This window comes from Topomyia yanbarensis, chromosome 3 (genome assembly GCF_030247195.1).
Source record: "Topomyia yanbarensis strain Yona2022 chromosome 3, ASM3024719v1, whole genome shotgun sequence".
Lineage (NCBI taxonomy): Eukaryota > Metazoa > Arthropoda > Insecta > Diptera > Culicidae > Topomyia > Topomyia yanbarensis.
The window spans coordinates 60735932-60753758 of NC_080672.1; the positions used below are offsets into that span (position 1 = coordinate 60735932).

Genomic DNA, 17827 nt, shown 5'->3' on the forward strand with positions numbered 1-17827 from the left:
TCGTCTAGCACACAGTCATCATAAACATCATTCACGGGTTGCAGACCCTAATCGATAAGTAGGGCCCCTCTCGGTGTTGGCTAATATATTTAAAAAGTGCTCACCACCATTTGGGCTCAGATTCATTTTACCCCACAGGACCTTCACTTCAATGGATCTACGGATTATATTCTCCTCACAAAGATTCTTGAAAGACATTGAAGTGTGATTTTACGACGCGCGTTTGTTTACTGTAGAGCAGAGCACAGTTCGCTTGGGTTATCCTTCACAGCGAGAGTGGCTGGTGCTTTTTGGTTTTTTGCAGATATTCAAGGATGTGAAGTACTGCTCCCACTAAGTCAACAAAACTCTTCACAAATGCGAAAAAATACAAAAATGCTCTACCACAACATTACACTCTGTGGTGAATTTGAAGAATATATGATATATTTTGTGCTACGAACTACATAAGTTTTCGAAACCAGCATAGCGTAAAATCCAACCACAACCCTTATATGTAATGTGATCCAAGTTTCGCTATTTTCCCCATTTTTACATGGATTTTTTAAAATTTTGTTAAAATTTCGTTGATTAATTTTTTTTAGCATTTTAAATAGCCCTGTTTTTGGGCGACTTAGTGGAATGTTATATTAAACACTTTTCTTTTTTGATTTCTTTCGCATGTTGATACAAACACTGATGAAGGCTACAAGTCGTGGTATATCTGCAATTTCAACATTCTGCTTTTTTATCTATTTCCATTGTTACCATATTTTTATTTTATCCTGCTTTTCACGCTGCTTATTTTTGCATTTTTATCCATACCACTTACCTTAATTTATAGTCATTGCTGAGTTTTTCCATTTTATTTGCAATTTTTCCATTCTATTTTATTTTTTCTGTTGTTTCATATTTTAATACCTTACTTTTTCATTTGTTTCTTTTGTCATTCCATCAAACTTTTAATATTAGTCTATAAGTTCCATTAATTCTTATCATTCCCTTTTTCTATTTTCTTGTTTCTCTATATATTTTTGCATTTTTCCTTTTTTAAATTCATTCCAAAATGTCTCATTGTCCCTTTATCTACATTTTTCGTATTTTGGTACATGTTTTCTAGTTTTTAGCTTTCCGTAGTTTTGTTTTTTCTTATTACTAATTTATTATATTTTTTTATTTTTACCACATGTTCCTTGATCTTTCATTTTGTTCATTTTGTTCATTTTTGTTATTCTTCATTTTTCCATATAACCTATTTTGAAAGTGCTTTTTTCTGTTGGCCATTTTCCAATAGGTTTGTTTTTTCATTTTTTTTTATTTTTCTAGAAAACAGCATTATTTTTTGGCATTTTGCGCATTTTTTCTTCGTTTGTCATTTAGGCTGTTGTTTGAATTTCTGTCATTTCGTTTCTAATGTTGTTTTACATTCTTTAAATAATCTAATCTATTTTTTCAATTTCTTCTTGTTATTTTTTCAATTTTGTGTGTTTCTATGGTATTCCATTTTAGTTTTATACTATTTTTTGTTTTCCATTTTGTCAGTTTTTGCTCAATTCATTTTTTTTGAATTTCTTCATGTTTATTTTATTTTTGTCTTTTATATCTATTCATCTACTTTTTTGCATTCTTAACGCTTTATTCACTTTTTCTATTGCTTTAAATATTTCTTGTTTTTAATGTTGAATATATTTTATAATTTTCGAGCTTTTCAATTTTATGCATTTTTATTTTATATCAATGTTCGTATTTTTTTAGTTGTTTTTTTTTTTCATTTTCATTGATTCTAAAAAATTTTCAACATCTGCCGATTTTTTAATAATTTTCACCATTTCTTCAACAATGTTCGACTTCTTTAATCTTTGCAATTTGATTGTCTAGTTTCTTGTTTTCTTTTATCGATTCTTACAGGTTTTGTTTTGGATTTTGTTTTCGATTATACATTTTTTGACAATTGACTTTAATTTGTTAATGGGGTTGATTTTGCGATTTTTAGTTTTTCTGTACACACTTTCAATATAAAGTTTTCCCTTTATTTTGTTTTTTTTTGTACAATTGAACAAAGGGAATTTTTGATTTTTTTTGTTTAGAGAATATTTATAATTAATAATAATTATAATTTGCAATTATGTACTACATTTTTAATCTTTCCATTTCTTTATTTTTACTAATACTATTGACGAAAAATTCCTCTGCAAAGTCACCAAAACGTACGAAGACGTATTCAAAATACTATAGAGTATTAACAGCCTTCCGTTTTTACCGTCATTGGCACTACAAACAACTGGAGCAAAAAACTGGTACATAACAATATAATTTCAGTGTAATATAGGTACATTATATCAGTAAGTGCAATGGATTTCAAACTTTAACTTTGTGATGCACGGGCAATATACAGTGGTGAGGGCCCGTACGTTGGACCCCCCGGGCCCGTATTTTCTATCTACGGCCCTGATTATAGCATAAGAATAAGCATAAGAAATCGCCCGTGATTGCTACTCCGACATTGACCAGAACCAATTGCGATTGCAAAATGTTTATTGGAGCAACATGCTTGGGAATAACATCCCTGTATGCTGATCAATACCGACGCCGCGGCCACGTCCGGATGCAGATTTTCTGGGAAAGGAAGGAATGGTAGTCCGATACATGTCGCTGCTTGAGGCCGAGAAATCCTCTTTATCTTTACATGTATCACGGAAAGAGGACAGTTGTTAGTAAGTGCGCTAGTAACGTTGTCATGTAATATTTGCTCTGGGCAGCCGGCTGCCGAGGATTTAGGAAGTTAATCATTTGTCGTATTAATACGATTGACTAAATATGCAACTTGAACTCCGGTTAGCCGACTATGAGGAGCATTGCGTATATTGTAATAAATCGGAAACGTTCATTTTTCCATTACGCGACGAATTTTTCGTGATCTCTATCGTGACGAAGCTAATTTTACCCGGCGATCGTTTGAATAAAATGCGGCATCTTATACAAGAGATGTGCGTCTTAATTTATTCTTGTGTCAGATACTGTTCTTGTAGATTACTAGAATTGCACATGTATAATGGTTTCGTAGTAAGAAGGGTATTATTATTATTAAATCGTCGAAATAATATGAAAACAGGAATGAAAAACATAATTATTTCCTTAGTAATAGAATAACAGTATGCCGATTCTAAGCAAATAATGTAACGCCGATTCTAGGCAATAACTTCCCCGTGCGTTTTTGCCTTTCTCATATAAAGAAAGACTATGCAATCACTGTAAAAATCGACTTTTTAACCGAGGCCCGGAGGGCCGAGTGTAATACACTATTCGATTCAGTTAGTCGAGATTGGCAAATGTCTGTGTGTGTATGTGTGTGTCATTTAAACTCACACAATTTTCTCAGAGATGGCTGAACCGATTTGCGCAAACTTAGTTTCATCTGAAAGGTATAACGCTCCCATAAGCTGCTATTGAATTTTTAGTTGATCCGACTTCCGGTTCCGGAGTTACGGGTTGAAGAGTGCGGTCACACAGCAAATTCCCATATAAACTGGTACCACCATGATGTTCAAATGATGTAAAACATATTAAAATTGATGTAACATTACTCTAGTTTGCGGGTCTGGATCACTAATGATCAATCAAAGCAGCTTTGACCACATTGGCCACTTATGACGGTTCATGACGCCCCCGGGGAACCCGCCAAGTTCCTAAGCTAATATCACACCCATTCCCCAACGAATTCTCTACCGATTTTTACAAATTTGATTTCAAATGAAAGATACAGTAATACCATTGACTGCTGCTGATTTTCATTCGGTTCTGACTCTTGCTTCCGGAGTTACAGGGGTGTTAGTAAGGATACACTGGAATTTCCCATATAAATCGGTACAATCGTTTAGAGGCTAAAAACTATTGAAATGGTCACCAAATTACTTCTAATCGCAGATCTAGATCACTGATTGCCAATCAAACATTCTTTGAATATATTGTCCACTATCGACGATTCCGGAAGTCTGGAATTCCGGGCATATTCCACAATTAGTCACATCGGTTCTTCGGTGATGACGATTTTTTCAAACCAAGTCTCAAATGGAAGGCAAAATATGCAGTTGAGTATTCCGTCGCAGCCCCCCCCCCCCCCCCCCCCTTGCCCTTACACATCCTTCCTTCATCACTCCCCTCCCCTTGGACCACCCTCACGCCCGCATTTCCTTCATCCACCCCGTATACCGAAATAAGATGAAGAATTTCTGACGCATCCTCCACTCCCACTCTACTAACCCCCCATTCCCTCCACTTTCAAACCCATTCCACCAACATTTCAAAATATAATCACATGAAGATAACAATGAACTCATGCTGATTAAGCTAATTAAATATTATTCTTTTGCCTTTCTCATATAGAAAGGTTATGCAATTGCTCCAAAAACCGACTTTCGAACCGAGGCCCGGAGGGCCGAGTCTCATATAACATTCGACTCAGTTCACCGAGATCGCAAAATATCTGTGTATGTATATGTGTATGTAAGTGTGTGTATGTATGTATGTGCTTTTTTTTTAGAGAGCAGTAAAAAAAATTTCAGGAAAACCCTGAGTGAGGAAAAATGTACAAAAACCCCAATGTCTCAGGGAACGGGTTTGGGCTGCCATCACCCGACCCGCTAAAACCACTGCTCTTGCCCAGAACCTGATTCCTCCCCGGCACTACCTTACGGCATTGCTTCGGAGAGGGGTTTTTATGTGCATAGCACACACTCTAATTCAACTACTTACTAGTTCGTTTCTTCCGCATGGTTACAGCACCACTCCTCGACACACCACCGATTCTCCACCATCCACAGAGACTGGCAATTTCTGCATGGCAGTCGGAAAGCTGGCTGTGAATCGAGGGTTAGCACTCCTCCCCTACGAGTACAGTCTGGGCGGCAAACTTCAGACTGTCTAATTCACCGAGCCCTTCGGCTCCCTTGTGCCAGTTATTTCGTCGCGGTCTACTCAGTCTAGTCCCCAACAATGGATCTAGCCTATTCTCCTGCAACCGAGCGGTAGATTTCTCCTGATTCCGATGTTCGTTTTTGTGAGCCATTTAGCTCTCCGCGTCGTCCCGATCTGCTCGATCTAGTCCCCGGCGGTGGATCTAGCCTACTCAACGGGCCATACAGTAGGTTCTGAGGTCTATCCGGCGATTCCGGGTGGAGCGTCCAGAAGTTACGCTCCAACGCCCACTGCTAGCTCTGCGACGCGGTCTACTCGGTCTAATCCCCGGCAGTGGATCTAGCCTACTCACGAGCTACCCGGTAGGATATCGAGGTCGGTTCAGCGATTCCGGTGAAGCTTGACGTCCAGTTCCCAGGCGCCCCGACGACCCAACTCGGTGCTACGTCACGTACTACTCAACTGGTCCCCGGCGGTGGACCTAGTTTACACAGTTGGAGAGTTCCCCGGCGGTGGAATTTCTCTCGAAACCCGATTTGCGGCTTCTTGCTGGTCTCTTCGCCACTTCCTCTGCAGCTCGGAGAGTATGCTCGAGACCACTCTGTTGACAGCGTCCCAGGTATGTTCGTCACGGCACATCTCTTCGACGATATTGTCCACTGTCATACCAGGTATACCCCTACGAACTTCTTCGAATTCGAAGACCACGTGTTCCGGTGTGTATGTATGTGTATGTATGTATGTATGTATGTATGTATGTGTGTATGTGCGGATTTGTTAACAAAATGTCCACATCGGTTTTTCGGAGATGGCTGAACTGATTTTTACAAACAAATAATATAATATTCCCATAGGTTGATTTGATGTATTAAAGTTATTTTCTTATCAAAGTTTGCAGAAAATATATCAATTTTGACAGAACAAAATGAAATCAGCAACACTTTACTTCTAGCGCTATCTGTGAACGTTTTGAACGTAGAATCGCCAATAGCGCCAATCACCTTTGATAGTGGACTTATCTGTCTCTTCTATTCTACCTATTGATCAGACCGGTCACACATATCGCGGCGTGGAATATATTGATTCGGCATAATAAAGATTTTTTTCTATAAGTGATCGCGCTTTTACCAAAGTGAGATATTTTTCTCTAAATCGTCGTAAGTACACCATCCCAACCCAATTTACATCCGTGATCATTCGCTTACGATTCAAGCAGAAAGGACCAAAAATTGAACGTACTTTTAAAGCGGTCTGTTAAAGGTTGTAGATCTGGTCAAATATAACACAAAACTACGTTTGATCACTTTAATATTCCCTCAAAATCTTGAACTATTTTTCAGTATGTTTGGCTCGAAAGATTTTTCTGCTCGGTCATTTTTTAACTGATTTTCTAGTTTTTAAGTGTTTTGGAAACAAGGAGAAATTACCTTTTCAACGGTATGCTATGTTATATTCTTTTATTTAAAGTACTATGCGGTTTTGGGTCAACAATATGATAGTATCCATTGTTTTGCGATTTTTTCATTAAAAATTTGAAAATTGTTCAACATTTTTATGAGGAAGCGTCGTTGTTTTAATAGAAATTTAGAGAGAACATTAAATTTCGCATTCAAAGACCTATTTATGATCAAACACGGGTAAAAAATGGCTGAGTTAATCTTTTTTTTTATCTAAATTGGAAACTTGCTCGCATGAACTTTTAAGGGGACAGTCTCAGACAAGAATTAAAAAAATAACTTTTTTGATCGATTACGTATGCATTCAAAATGATGTGTGTGAACTTTGAGCAAGAACTTGGAAAAAAAAATAAAAGAAGACATAATTATAGAATCCTATAGTGCGGGACAATACCTCACTAACCCCTTAAGAGTTCATGCGGATGCGAGCAAGTTTCTAATTTGGAAAAAAATGAGCGCGAAGAAATTTTTTTCAGCGTCGATAGATCACAAAAATGCTATAAATCAAGATTTTGGGAGTATACAACATTTTTCATACATTATTTTGTGTTGCATTTGATGAGATCTACAATAGACTGGTTCCAAGGTGTTAAGAGTTCTAAGGTGATTCGTCTTTGACAGTAACTAGGTGAGGAGTGAAGTAAGCGTGCAGCAGACTGCGGGGAAGAAAACCTATTTTAATCCACCTAGCGGTGCAATTGTGCCTTTCTCAATCATGAATCACGAGAATGTGTGCGTTGTTTATATTCATTAAAAGCTTTTAAATGCATATATTACATTTTATTATTATACATCACATGACAACTATATACAGGAAAATAAATCATTATTCGAGTTCTAAAATTTTGAAAAAGAAAAAACAGCCGCGGTAATATTGATCTGAAAAAAGGTGCAAAATCGGCAAAGTCCCAAAAAGTCGATTTTTATAAAAAAATTTTTTTTCGAGATAACATAAAATCTCGACGTTTCATGCATTTTAAAGATGTTTGGCATCAAAAATACGAATTCGATTTCTGAAATTTCATGGGGTCCCCCCTTTGAAAAAAATTTTTGAGTTCCGGCTTATATGGGAATTTCATATGTGACCGGACGATTTAGTCTATATTTCCGGAACCATACAAGCGATCCGTGCGAAATTTTACATACATCTGTGGGGATAATATAGCTATCATTTGGGACTAAGTTTGTGAAAATCGGTCCAACCATTTCCGGGAAACTGATGTGAGTTCGTAAATTTTGAAAGATGGCCGCTTTTCCCGGGCACTTCCGGAACCGTCTATGGTGGTCAATGTAGTCAACGAAAGTTTGGTTGGCCGTCGGTGACCTAGAACAGCAAATTTAAGTTGTTTGAGAGACATTTTAGCGAAATTTTTACCTTTTTTGCTTTCATCGGAGTATCGGTTTGAATCACAATTTGCTATGTGATCGCACGCCACAACCTGTAACTCCGGAACCGGAAGTCGGATCGGGATGAAATTGAATAGCCATTTACGGGGACGCAATACCTTTCATTTGAGGCCAAGTTTAGTCGAATCGGTCTAGCCATCTCCGAGAAACCGATGTGACTGTTATTCTGAATTTAGATACTTCCGCCGGGGCTTCCGGAACCGAGGATGGTGGCCAATGTGGCCAAATAGACTTTGAATGGATGTTAGTGACCTAATACTACAAATCGAAGCAGTTGTGGTCATATTTTGGAAAATTTTTCACCTTTATACATTCATTGCAGAATTTATTAAAATCGACATTTTCTGCGTGTTCGTACTTATCACCCTGTAATTCCGGAACCGGAAGTCGGATCCATTAGAAATTCAATAGCAGTCTATGGGAACGTTGCACCTTTCATTTGAGACTAAGTTTGTCAAAATCGGTTCAGCCATCTCTGAGAAAAATGAGTGACATTTTTGGTCACATACACACACACATACACACACACATACATACATACACACATACATACACACACACAGACATTTGCCGAACTCGACGAACTGAATCGAATGGTATATGTCACTCGGCCCTCCGGGCCTCCGTTAAAAAGTCGGTTTTCAGAGCAATTGCAATACCTTTCTATTGAGAAAGGCAAAAATGACAGCGAACAACTTTGTTTACCCACTGAAATCCAAGCAAACGTATGGAGAGAACTAGTAAACAATGTTGTTAGCTGTCGTTTCTAAAACCAACATGGATGATCGGCGTTTTTCAGAATCGTATCACCTGAGAATAATAACTTCTTGACTGGTTCAATTTTTGACTATTAGCTCCACCAGGCTCTACTGATTCCTTTTATGGCTCTTAGTAATTGTACAAATTTTGGTACCGATCGGTTGTGTCTACAGACCCTGCTTCTTTAGTTAATAATTTTTCTCAGCGATTCCATACTAAATTTTGAAATTTTTCAAAGTTTATGTGGAAATTAGTATGGAAAATCGGTTAATATAGAAAATAAATTGTATAAAAATCACCTCATTAATCAATTCTTATATAATTCTGAGGGTATTCTTCTACTGAACACATTCGTGGAACATTGTAAGTTTGTGAAAATTCACTGAGAAAAGTTATTAACTAAAGAAGCAGCATGACTTCAAAACAAGTGGATTTCATTATTAATCATGGCAACCCTGCTCCATAATTATACAAGTGTAAACTAGACTTGCCACCCACCGCTCGCGTATGACAGATACACCCAGGTATTTTTTACGCGGGCGATACGTACCGCGTAAAAACCCGCGTAAAAACCGCGTTAATTGGAAAATCCACGCAAAAAAACCGCGTCAATTCGAAAATCCGCGTAAAAAAAACTCTCAGTAAAAGACTTAGAATATTTTTGGATGTCCTTTTGAATGCAAAAGAGAGATTCCATGAGAAACCGGCCGATCGCAAAATATGACCATCGTCGATTCGAACGAAACTTTACATTTGTGTTCGGTTTATGAATCTCCATGATTTTTTCTGGCAATTTCAATATTCTGATACAAGAGCAATTTTTCAAAAGGGCGCAGACGTTTCTACGTGCAACAGTTGCAATTTTTTTTTGTTCGGTTGCACTATTTTATACAGTAAAACTATCTGAGAACGAAACACAGGTAATGAACACTTCTGCACGAAAAAAATATACACTGAAAAAAATGTTGTGTCATTTTTCACAAAAACAAAAATTTATGATAATGATAATTTATGATACAAAATATGATTCAACCTTAGGATCTGATGATTAAACTATAAAGTTGAATTATATTTTGGTTGTTTTGTATAGCTTTCAAATGGTTTACAATATCGTCTTGATGTCAATGAGAAAGTTATAAGAAATGTTATAGACCTTACGAAAAACTAATTGTTGTTGATGGAGAAACGCGAATAACTTCTGAAAATGTCGTAATAAAACAAAATAATTGTGCTGTTAAAACAAAATTTAAAATATCTCAAGAACTACATTTCAGAAATTTTTAGTTATAAGCATTTTGATTTAAAATGGTGTTTAGAATCGCATTCAAAAATAAAATTGTACTTTTGACAGCAAATAGTATGAATTATAAAAATTTGTCAAAAGTTTTTGTTAGGAAAACTTTTTTATGAAAAGCTTCTTCATTATCCAAATACACTGAAAAAGCTTCTTTTATGTCTTTAAAACGATAAACATTAGACTTTTGACAATTTATGATGGGGTAATGCGAATAACTTTTAAAAAGGATATAATTACATGAATTAACTGTTTTTGTTGGAGCAAAATTCCAAATATCTCGAAAACTCTCGCATTTTGGAAGATATTTGTTAAATGCATTTTGATTTAAAATGATACTTAGAATTATATTCTATAATAAAAAATGGGTTTTTTGCAATTTAAATTTTTATCATAAATTTTTGTTTTTGTGAAAATTGACACATTTTTTTCAGTGTATATTTTTTTCGTGCAGAAGTATTCATTACCTGTAACTCGTTCTCAGATAGTTTTACTGTATAAAATAGTGTAATAGAACAAAAAAATTGAAATTATTGCACGTAGAAACGTTTACGCCCTTTTAAAAAATTACGCTCGAGTCAAAATAATCTTATTGACTGTGGAAAATGTTTAGTCTTGCATGCCGGTTGAACCTGTTAAGTTTTATCGGAATCTAAGATGGTCGGTCACGATTTTAGAGATTTTCGGACGGACCTTGGTGGAATTTCTCAAAAGACTCTGAAAAAAATTTCTAAATCCTTTTAAATGCAAAGGACTTAGTAGATCTTTGGCAGTTTTTATGTTGCGCGGATTTCGCAATTAATACGGTTTTTTTCAAAAAATATTCTGCAAGACTCCTTACGGTCCACACCCCAACAATATGGGTATTTTTGGAATGGTTTTGAAGCGTAGATACCAGAAATTGATTTTTAACGCCATTCTGAAATCGAAGATGGCGACTTCCTTTTTTTTATTTTTATTAACGTGACTTTAAATTTTAATTCATTCGTCACGCAATGGCAACTTCCCATTTAATGAAATCGATATAACCCAATCAATATGGCTATTTTCGGAATGGTCTTGAAGAGTAGGTGCCAGAAATTGATTTTTGACACCATTTTGAAATCAAAGATGGCTAATTCCGGTTTAGCGAAATTCGCTATAACTCAATCAATATTGATATATTTGTCTTGACGAGTAGGTGCCAGAAATTGATTTTTAACGCTATTTTGAAATCAAAGATGGCGACTTCCGGTTTAGCGAAATTCGCTGTAACCCAATCAGTATGGGTATTTTCGGAATGATCTTGATGAGTAGGTATAAATAAATCTGCACCTTCCCCGCAAGATTTTCCATGAAAAATTGATTTTTGGTGCCATTTTCAAATTCCAGATGGCGACTTCTGGCTTAGCGAAATTCTCTACAACTCAATCAACATGAGTATTTTCGGAATGGTGTTGACGAGTAGCAGACAAACGTCGATGTTTGGCGTCATTTTAAAATTCTAGATCGCGACTTCCGGTATACCGCAATTCCCGCATGAAAAATCTGGGCAATCATTTAAGATCTAATCATAAACCAGCAAAATGCAAAATATTTTTATGTGTTCATCCAGAAGAGTGCGGTGAGAATGGAAGAGAGAAGAAAGAGTCGTATGTGGTGTGAGTTTTGAATGACGTATGTGGTGTAAGGGGGTTTTCATTTATTCAAATTAAACATATTGCTTAAATTTAAGTAAATTCAACTGTTTAATTAAAACAACTTCCAAAAATACCCATATTGATTGGGTTATAACGAATTTCGCTACATCGGAAATCGCCATTTTTTATTTAAAAATGGAGCCAAAAATCAATTTTTGGAACCTACTCGTTGAGATCATTACAAAAATTCTCATATTGACTGGGTTATAGTGAATGTGGCTAACCCGGAAGTCACCAGCTTGAAATTCAAAATGGCGTCAAACATCGATCTTTGTCTCCTACTCGCCAAGTCCATCCGAAAATACCTATATTGATTGGGTTATGGTGAATTTCGCTAAACCGGAAGTTTTTGATTTCAAAATGGCGTCAAAAATCAATTTCTGGCACATACGCTTCAAGACCATTCCGAAAATACCCATATTGTTGGGGTGTGGGCCATAAGGAGTCTTGCAGACCCGTCTCTTCCATCTTTCCGAAAATATTCTAAGTCTAAGGCGTCAATTGGAAAATCCGCGTAAAAAACCGCGTTTATTGGAAAATCCGCGTTAAAAAACCTCGTAAAAACCGCGTTAAAAAACCTGGGTGTACAGTTATTCTAACAGGGTTGCTAGATTAATAATAAAATCTACTTGTTGTGAAGTTATGCTGCTTCTTTAGTTAATAGCTTTTCTCACCGAATTTTCACAAGCTTACAATGTTCCCCGAATATGTTCAATAGAAGAATACCTTTAGAAATATATCATGTTCTGATTAATTGATTAATGAGGTGATTTTGTAAGAATTTATTTTCAATGTTAACCGATTTTCCATACCAATTTCCATAGAAAAATTCGAAATTTTTTGAGGGTCCATAAACACAAGCGATCGGTACCAAAATTTGTTCAATTACTAAGGGCCACACAAGGAATCAGTAGAGTCTGGTGGAGCTAAAAGCCAAAAATTGAACCAATCTAATCTACAACCTATACTAGGTCACTAGAAAAGTACAGAATCACTGTAACACCCTGTTAGTTAAATAAATATTTTGTCTTCTGTTTACTGGAAAGTTTTTCCCAAATAATCGATGTTTTGAGCTCCACACAGTGAAAATGTATGCAGAAAAAAGAATCGTTATATCGAGGAAAAATGAGCGGTATGTCGAATGTATCGAAGATTTCCTATACTACTCTTAAGTTTGTCCCTTTTATTTATTTTTCAATCTTACTTATTATGTATGAACTATCAATCAAATTTCATAGTTTCTATCAATTTTAATAATTGTATTAGTTTCATTTTGTTCATCTTTCTTTATTTAATTCTTATGTATTCGATTTTCGTCCTTTCAGTTGAGTTAACGTAAGGGGTTATACACCCAGAGCGAGAAAATTGAGGATAGTTTGGACGACCGCTGTTCAACATTGTGTCTAATACATCTAATATAGCGTCCTTAGCGCAACAATTTGTCTATTTTATTTAGTAAAATACCCCAACTGTACTCGTAAAAGCAGATAAACAAAACTGACTAACAAACACACGCCCCTCAACCCGACCCCAATTAAAAACCTTCATCCTTTGCTCCTGGAGCGGACCGACGGTTTATGCACAAACCGCGTGTAGTTTTCCGAAGTGGCGTGTAGTTTTCCGAAGTGGTTTCGTGCTGTTCGGTGGTTGCACTACTGCCACAGTTGTGCCGCACTATCTCGCCGTATTTGGGGTACAGTTTGACAAACTGATCCCCTCTCTAAACCCCCTTCACCGTCGCCGAGTAATTGAAAAATCTTCCATCGGGATCGATGCTGTTTGCATTTTGTGCAAACAGGACCGAGTTTCCTTTGTTTCGATTGCGTGCTATGAGAAGGCATCAAAGCAGAGCAGAGCAGATGTGGTTATGTTGGACTACACAACTTATACCAATAGGGATGGGTAATTTTTGTTAGTGATTCTGATAGAAATTGTTCAGAACTTGTCGAGCTTTCGGGGGAACACAACTAAGCGATTCAATCGCAGCCCGAAGCTCAGTGTGTCCTTCGAATTATATCCCAAAACACCCGTTTGATTGGTTACCATTTTCCGGACATTTTTCACCTCGTTTCAATTCCAATTACTGTCAGCTTGTCATCCCGGTCCGGCAGCCTTGGTGGGGCGTTCGAATCGAACAAGGAACCGACAGCAAATATTTATCTTCCTCCAATAAAATCGTGTTCTACTGCTGGCAGCCGCCACCGGCGGCTAGAAGTGAAACATCGGGAATCATTTGCCAAGTTGTCGCCCGGTATCGGCTCTCACGGACCACCGTGAATCGGTCGTAACGAGGCGAGAGACGGGGTCGGGAAGGAAATGTTGTATGTACTTACCGAAATTCACGATCGGTGACGGCTACGAAAATTGATTGCCATTTATCTAATTCGTCTGAGCTTTCCGAGCTGGAGCGACCGTTCTGGAAGAGATTTCGAAACGAACAAGAAAAAGAACCAGATGGAGTTTAAACTGAGCTTCCGGGAAGGTGCTCGGGATCGGAAACAGAAGGCAATAATTGAAAACAAATGGTTGGAATGATTGCGATATAAAATGGAATGATTCGGTAATTTTTCAAACTGGGATTTCTGGGAAAAGGCACTACGGTGCGAAATCGGTTCTCCTTACCTGGTCACCACCGCACCTTCGGCTGAGCCAGCCGATAAATTTGAGCTCGCCGATAATAGCCACCAGGGTTCGGTTTGCATCGACCAGAGCTTTCTGGGTGCTCTTGCCAATGGCCGAATGGAGGGCGTTAAACCAGGTCGTCGCTTCCTGGGGATCGACGGCGCGCAGGATGCACGAGTGGATACCGTCGGGCGAGTGCAGCTCTATGCAGCGGTTTTCTGAAAGAAGAGACGGTTTGTTTGGAAATTAGAATGGTTTATAGTTTAAATAATTGTACATATTTGTTGTGCATTGTTGTCGAAACGTTAGTTTCCTGGAATAACAATAGCAATAGCGCAAGCTTGCACTTTCGTAAATCAAAAGTTTCAGAATATATCAGAAAAATCAATTGTATAGTAAACGTGAATAAGTCTTCAATTCAATTCAAATCAATTGCAATACAAAACAGACATAAACACTCTTTATTTGATATGCCTTAATAATCAGAAAATACAAAATAATCATACAAATAATTCCTTTTTAACGCAATTACCAATACCTTATTTAAGACTTTTTGGTGGTGTCCAACGGGAAAAAACAGAGTGAAGCGAAAGTAATTATGTTACATTATGGGAGACAGAGCTGCGATTGTGTGTGATTCACGGTGTCTCTGGTAGAACAATACTTATACAAAAAATCAGTATCGCTGAAGTACTCTCTAATCGAAAGCTTAGATACTCCTCTTTCATCTGAGACTAAATTTGAAATATTCTATCGGGGGTCTAGCACAATATTTTTTTATAACGCTTTGATGATTATTTTTGAAGACTGCGTTTCAATGAATAGCTCTCAGAAGATATCTCACTTTTAGAGGGATCAATCTTTAGACATTCAGTATTAGAAGAAGGGGTGTTTGGTTTAGATCACTTTCAGTTAGGCATCGAAGTCCGAACCCTCATTCGGAATTCATTAATTTTCTCACTTCTCACTGATATGATCCTCTCTTTCATCTACCTACTATCGCTTGCACTCACCTAGATCAGTTTAGTTATACGTATGATCATCAAGGAAGTAACACCTCGATCGCGCTGAATAAAAGGTTATATTTCGGATTCAATAAAAAGTTATTTCACGTTCTCGCGGTAGTAAAACTTGTGTGAAGTGCCATTTACCGAACCGGACAAGTTTGCCTGAAACCTTCCCTGTCCGACGGAATCCCCATTTGTTCAAAGGTGAACCTCGACCTGCCCTAACATATTTCTGGTGCCGTGACCAGGATCGAGGTTGCACCATTCCGAACTGCGAGAACTGTGAATCCGATACCATCACGATTTGCATGAGTTTGCATGCCATCGTTACGATCGACGTAGCCGCCATTGCAATTGCACGAGTTTGCATGCCTTGCGATCGATAAAACCGCCATCGCGATTTGCATTGTTAGATGCGAATTGCTTGCTTGAAAGAGCCATTTTGATGGTTCCACCCACGTTTCCTGAGAATAAAATTTTCTACAAGGCCTATTGAAATTGGCATCAGGTAAAGTACCTGTCCAAGCCTTTTAATTGCATCCGTGGGTGCCTTTAGATTTCTTCCTTCTCAAATTTTGCATGTGTTCAACGCTTCATCGGGACCAAGACGATCACACCAATATCATCTTCATACCATCCCAAACGCTTACGGAACTGTATCACGGCAGCCTTTCTGGAATTGAAAGCAAACCAACGTTTTGCAGCTAAATACAACACGGAGGCCATCTTTCTATATTACTGAGAAACCCGCTAATTCCAGTCAACGCGTGAGTCATTGACTGCAACGGTCGAACCAGTGTTCCTGAATAATAAAATACAAGGCACTCAAAGCCTTGGTAAAGGGTTTCTTTGAATACCGATCGCGTGTAATGGACGAAAATGATGACGTAATTGACGAAAATAGAATGGCGGACCAACTAAGAACCCGTAGGACAACGCTTCTGGCGCAATTGGGACGTGCAGAGCAGTTCGTTACCCAATACGACGCCGGACGGGATGAGCTCGAGGTGTCACTTCGCCTGGAGAACCTGGATATGCTGTGGGCATCATTGGACGAGGTGCAGACAACGCTTGAAAACATGGAGACAACTAATGAGGGTAAGGCCGCCAATCTCCAACACCGTGCTTTGTATGAACCGAAGCTTTTCAGAATAAAATCCCAGCTGAAAGCTAAACTGCCTCCCCCAGTCCATCTAACTGCTAGCCGCCCTCAAGATATCCCCTCTCGCGCACCGTCCACCTTGTCTAGTTTGAAGTTGCCAACCATCTCTCTTCCCGAGTTCGACGGTGATTACAAACAATGGCTGACATTCCACGACACCTTCCTGGCCCTCATTCACGAAAACGACGAGCTGCCTTCGATACAGAAATTTCACTACCTTCGTGCGGCCGTTAAGGGTGAAGCAGCGCAATTGATCGAAGAGTACAAACAGCTTCAGCAACAGCCAATCCTGATGTTCAAACCAATAGTATTGTATGACACCAACCACACCCCATCTTCATGTTGGAAGTTGTTCTTCGCGTCGTTGATGCTTATGGGAAGGAGCACTACGCACGTGCTCTGTTAGATAGTGGCTCCCAACCAAATTTAATGTCAGATCGACTAGCTCAATTGCTGCGACTGAAAAGACGGAAGGCAAACGTTCTGGTACAAGGTATTGGAGAGAAGCCTGAACATGCAACTGATTCAGTTTTCACCGAAATTCGCTCCCGGAAAGGGAATTTTACACGAAATGTGTCGTTCCTGATTCTTAGAAGGATGACATCTAGTATCCCTGCCAATACTATTCCAGTAGACCACTGGAACCTCCCGGAAGATATTTTCCTAGCTGATCCCGGCTTCAATCGTTCCAGTGATGTAGATATGATCGTGGGATCTCAACATTTCTTCGAGTGCTTTCCCTCCGCCGCTCGTATTCAGCCTTCCGATTCTCTTCCTATTCTTGTCGATAGTGTGTTCGGCTGGATTGTCGCTGGTGGAACTGATATAGCAACATCATCTGTAAACTCCCCAAATTGCAAAACAGTGTCTGTGTCATTGGTCTCCCTTGAAGAAAGCATGGAAAGATTCTGGAAAATCGAAGAAATCTCCACCAAGCCCGCGTTGTCAGTCGAGGAAAAGTTTTGCGAAGACTATTACCAGTCGACTGTTTCCCGAAATAAAGATGGAAGGTATGTGGTACGCTATCCAAAAAGGGAGAATTTTGAATCTTGTCTTGGAGAATCTAAGCCCGCAGCATTTCGTCGGTTTACCCTACTGGAACGAAGATTTGCCAACGATTCTGAGCTGAGGAAGAACTACGACGAATTTATGGAGGAATATTGTTCACTGGACCACATGCAACTTGTTCAAAAAGGCAATAGAAAAGGTTTGCTGTCCTATTACCTCCCACACCATCCTGTCATTAAGGAGGCCAGCACTACCACTAAAACCCGCGTCGTGTTCGACGGTTCAAGCAAGACGAGTTCTGGAAATTCTTTAAATGATTTGTTGGGCGTGGGACCCGTTATTCAGGACGATTTGTTGACACTTGTGATCCGTTTTCGCAAATATCCTGTTGCCGTTGTTGCTGACATTGCGAAAATCAGGTTTGCTGGAGCATCACTCATGATGCCAAAATGAGGTGAGGTATCAATATTCTGAGGAGGACTTCACACACCTCTCCAATAGCAGAAAAAAAAACTCTTCTCCCACTCAACAAGCAAACT

The 17827-nt window shown here is 38.4% G+C and overlaps 1 protein-coding gene across 4 annotated transcripts in view; it reads right to left on the reverse strand.

Annotated features, from left to right (window-relative positions):
• Window positions 1-17827, reverse strand: part of LOC131688646 (beta-1-syntrophin) — an 856448-nt gene that overhangs the window by 30956 nt on the left and 807665 nt on the right. For all 4 annotated transcript variants that reach the window (XM_058973060.1, XM_058973057.1, XM_058973058.1 and 1 more), the window contains 2 exons: window positions 14112-14329; window positions 13823-13905 (listed from right to left, as the gene is read on the reverse strand). In XM_058973060.1, the coding sequence (XP_058829043.1) occupies window positions 13823-13905; window positions 14112-14329 (301 nt within the window). The remainder of the gene's footprint in view (window positions 1-13822; window positions 13906-14111; window positions 14330-17827) is intronic.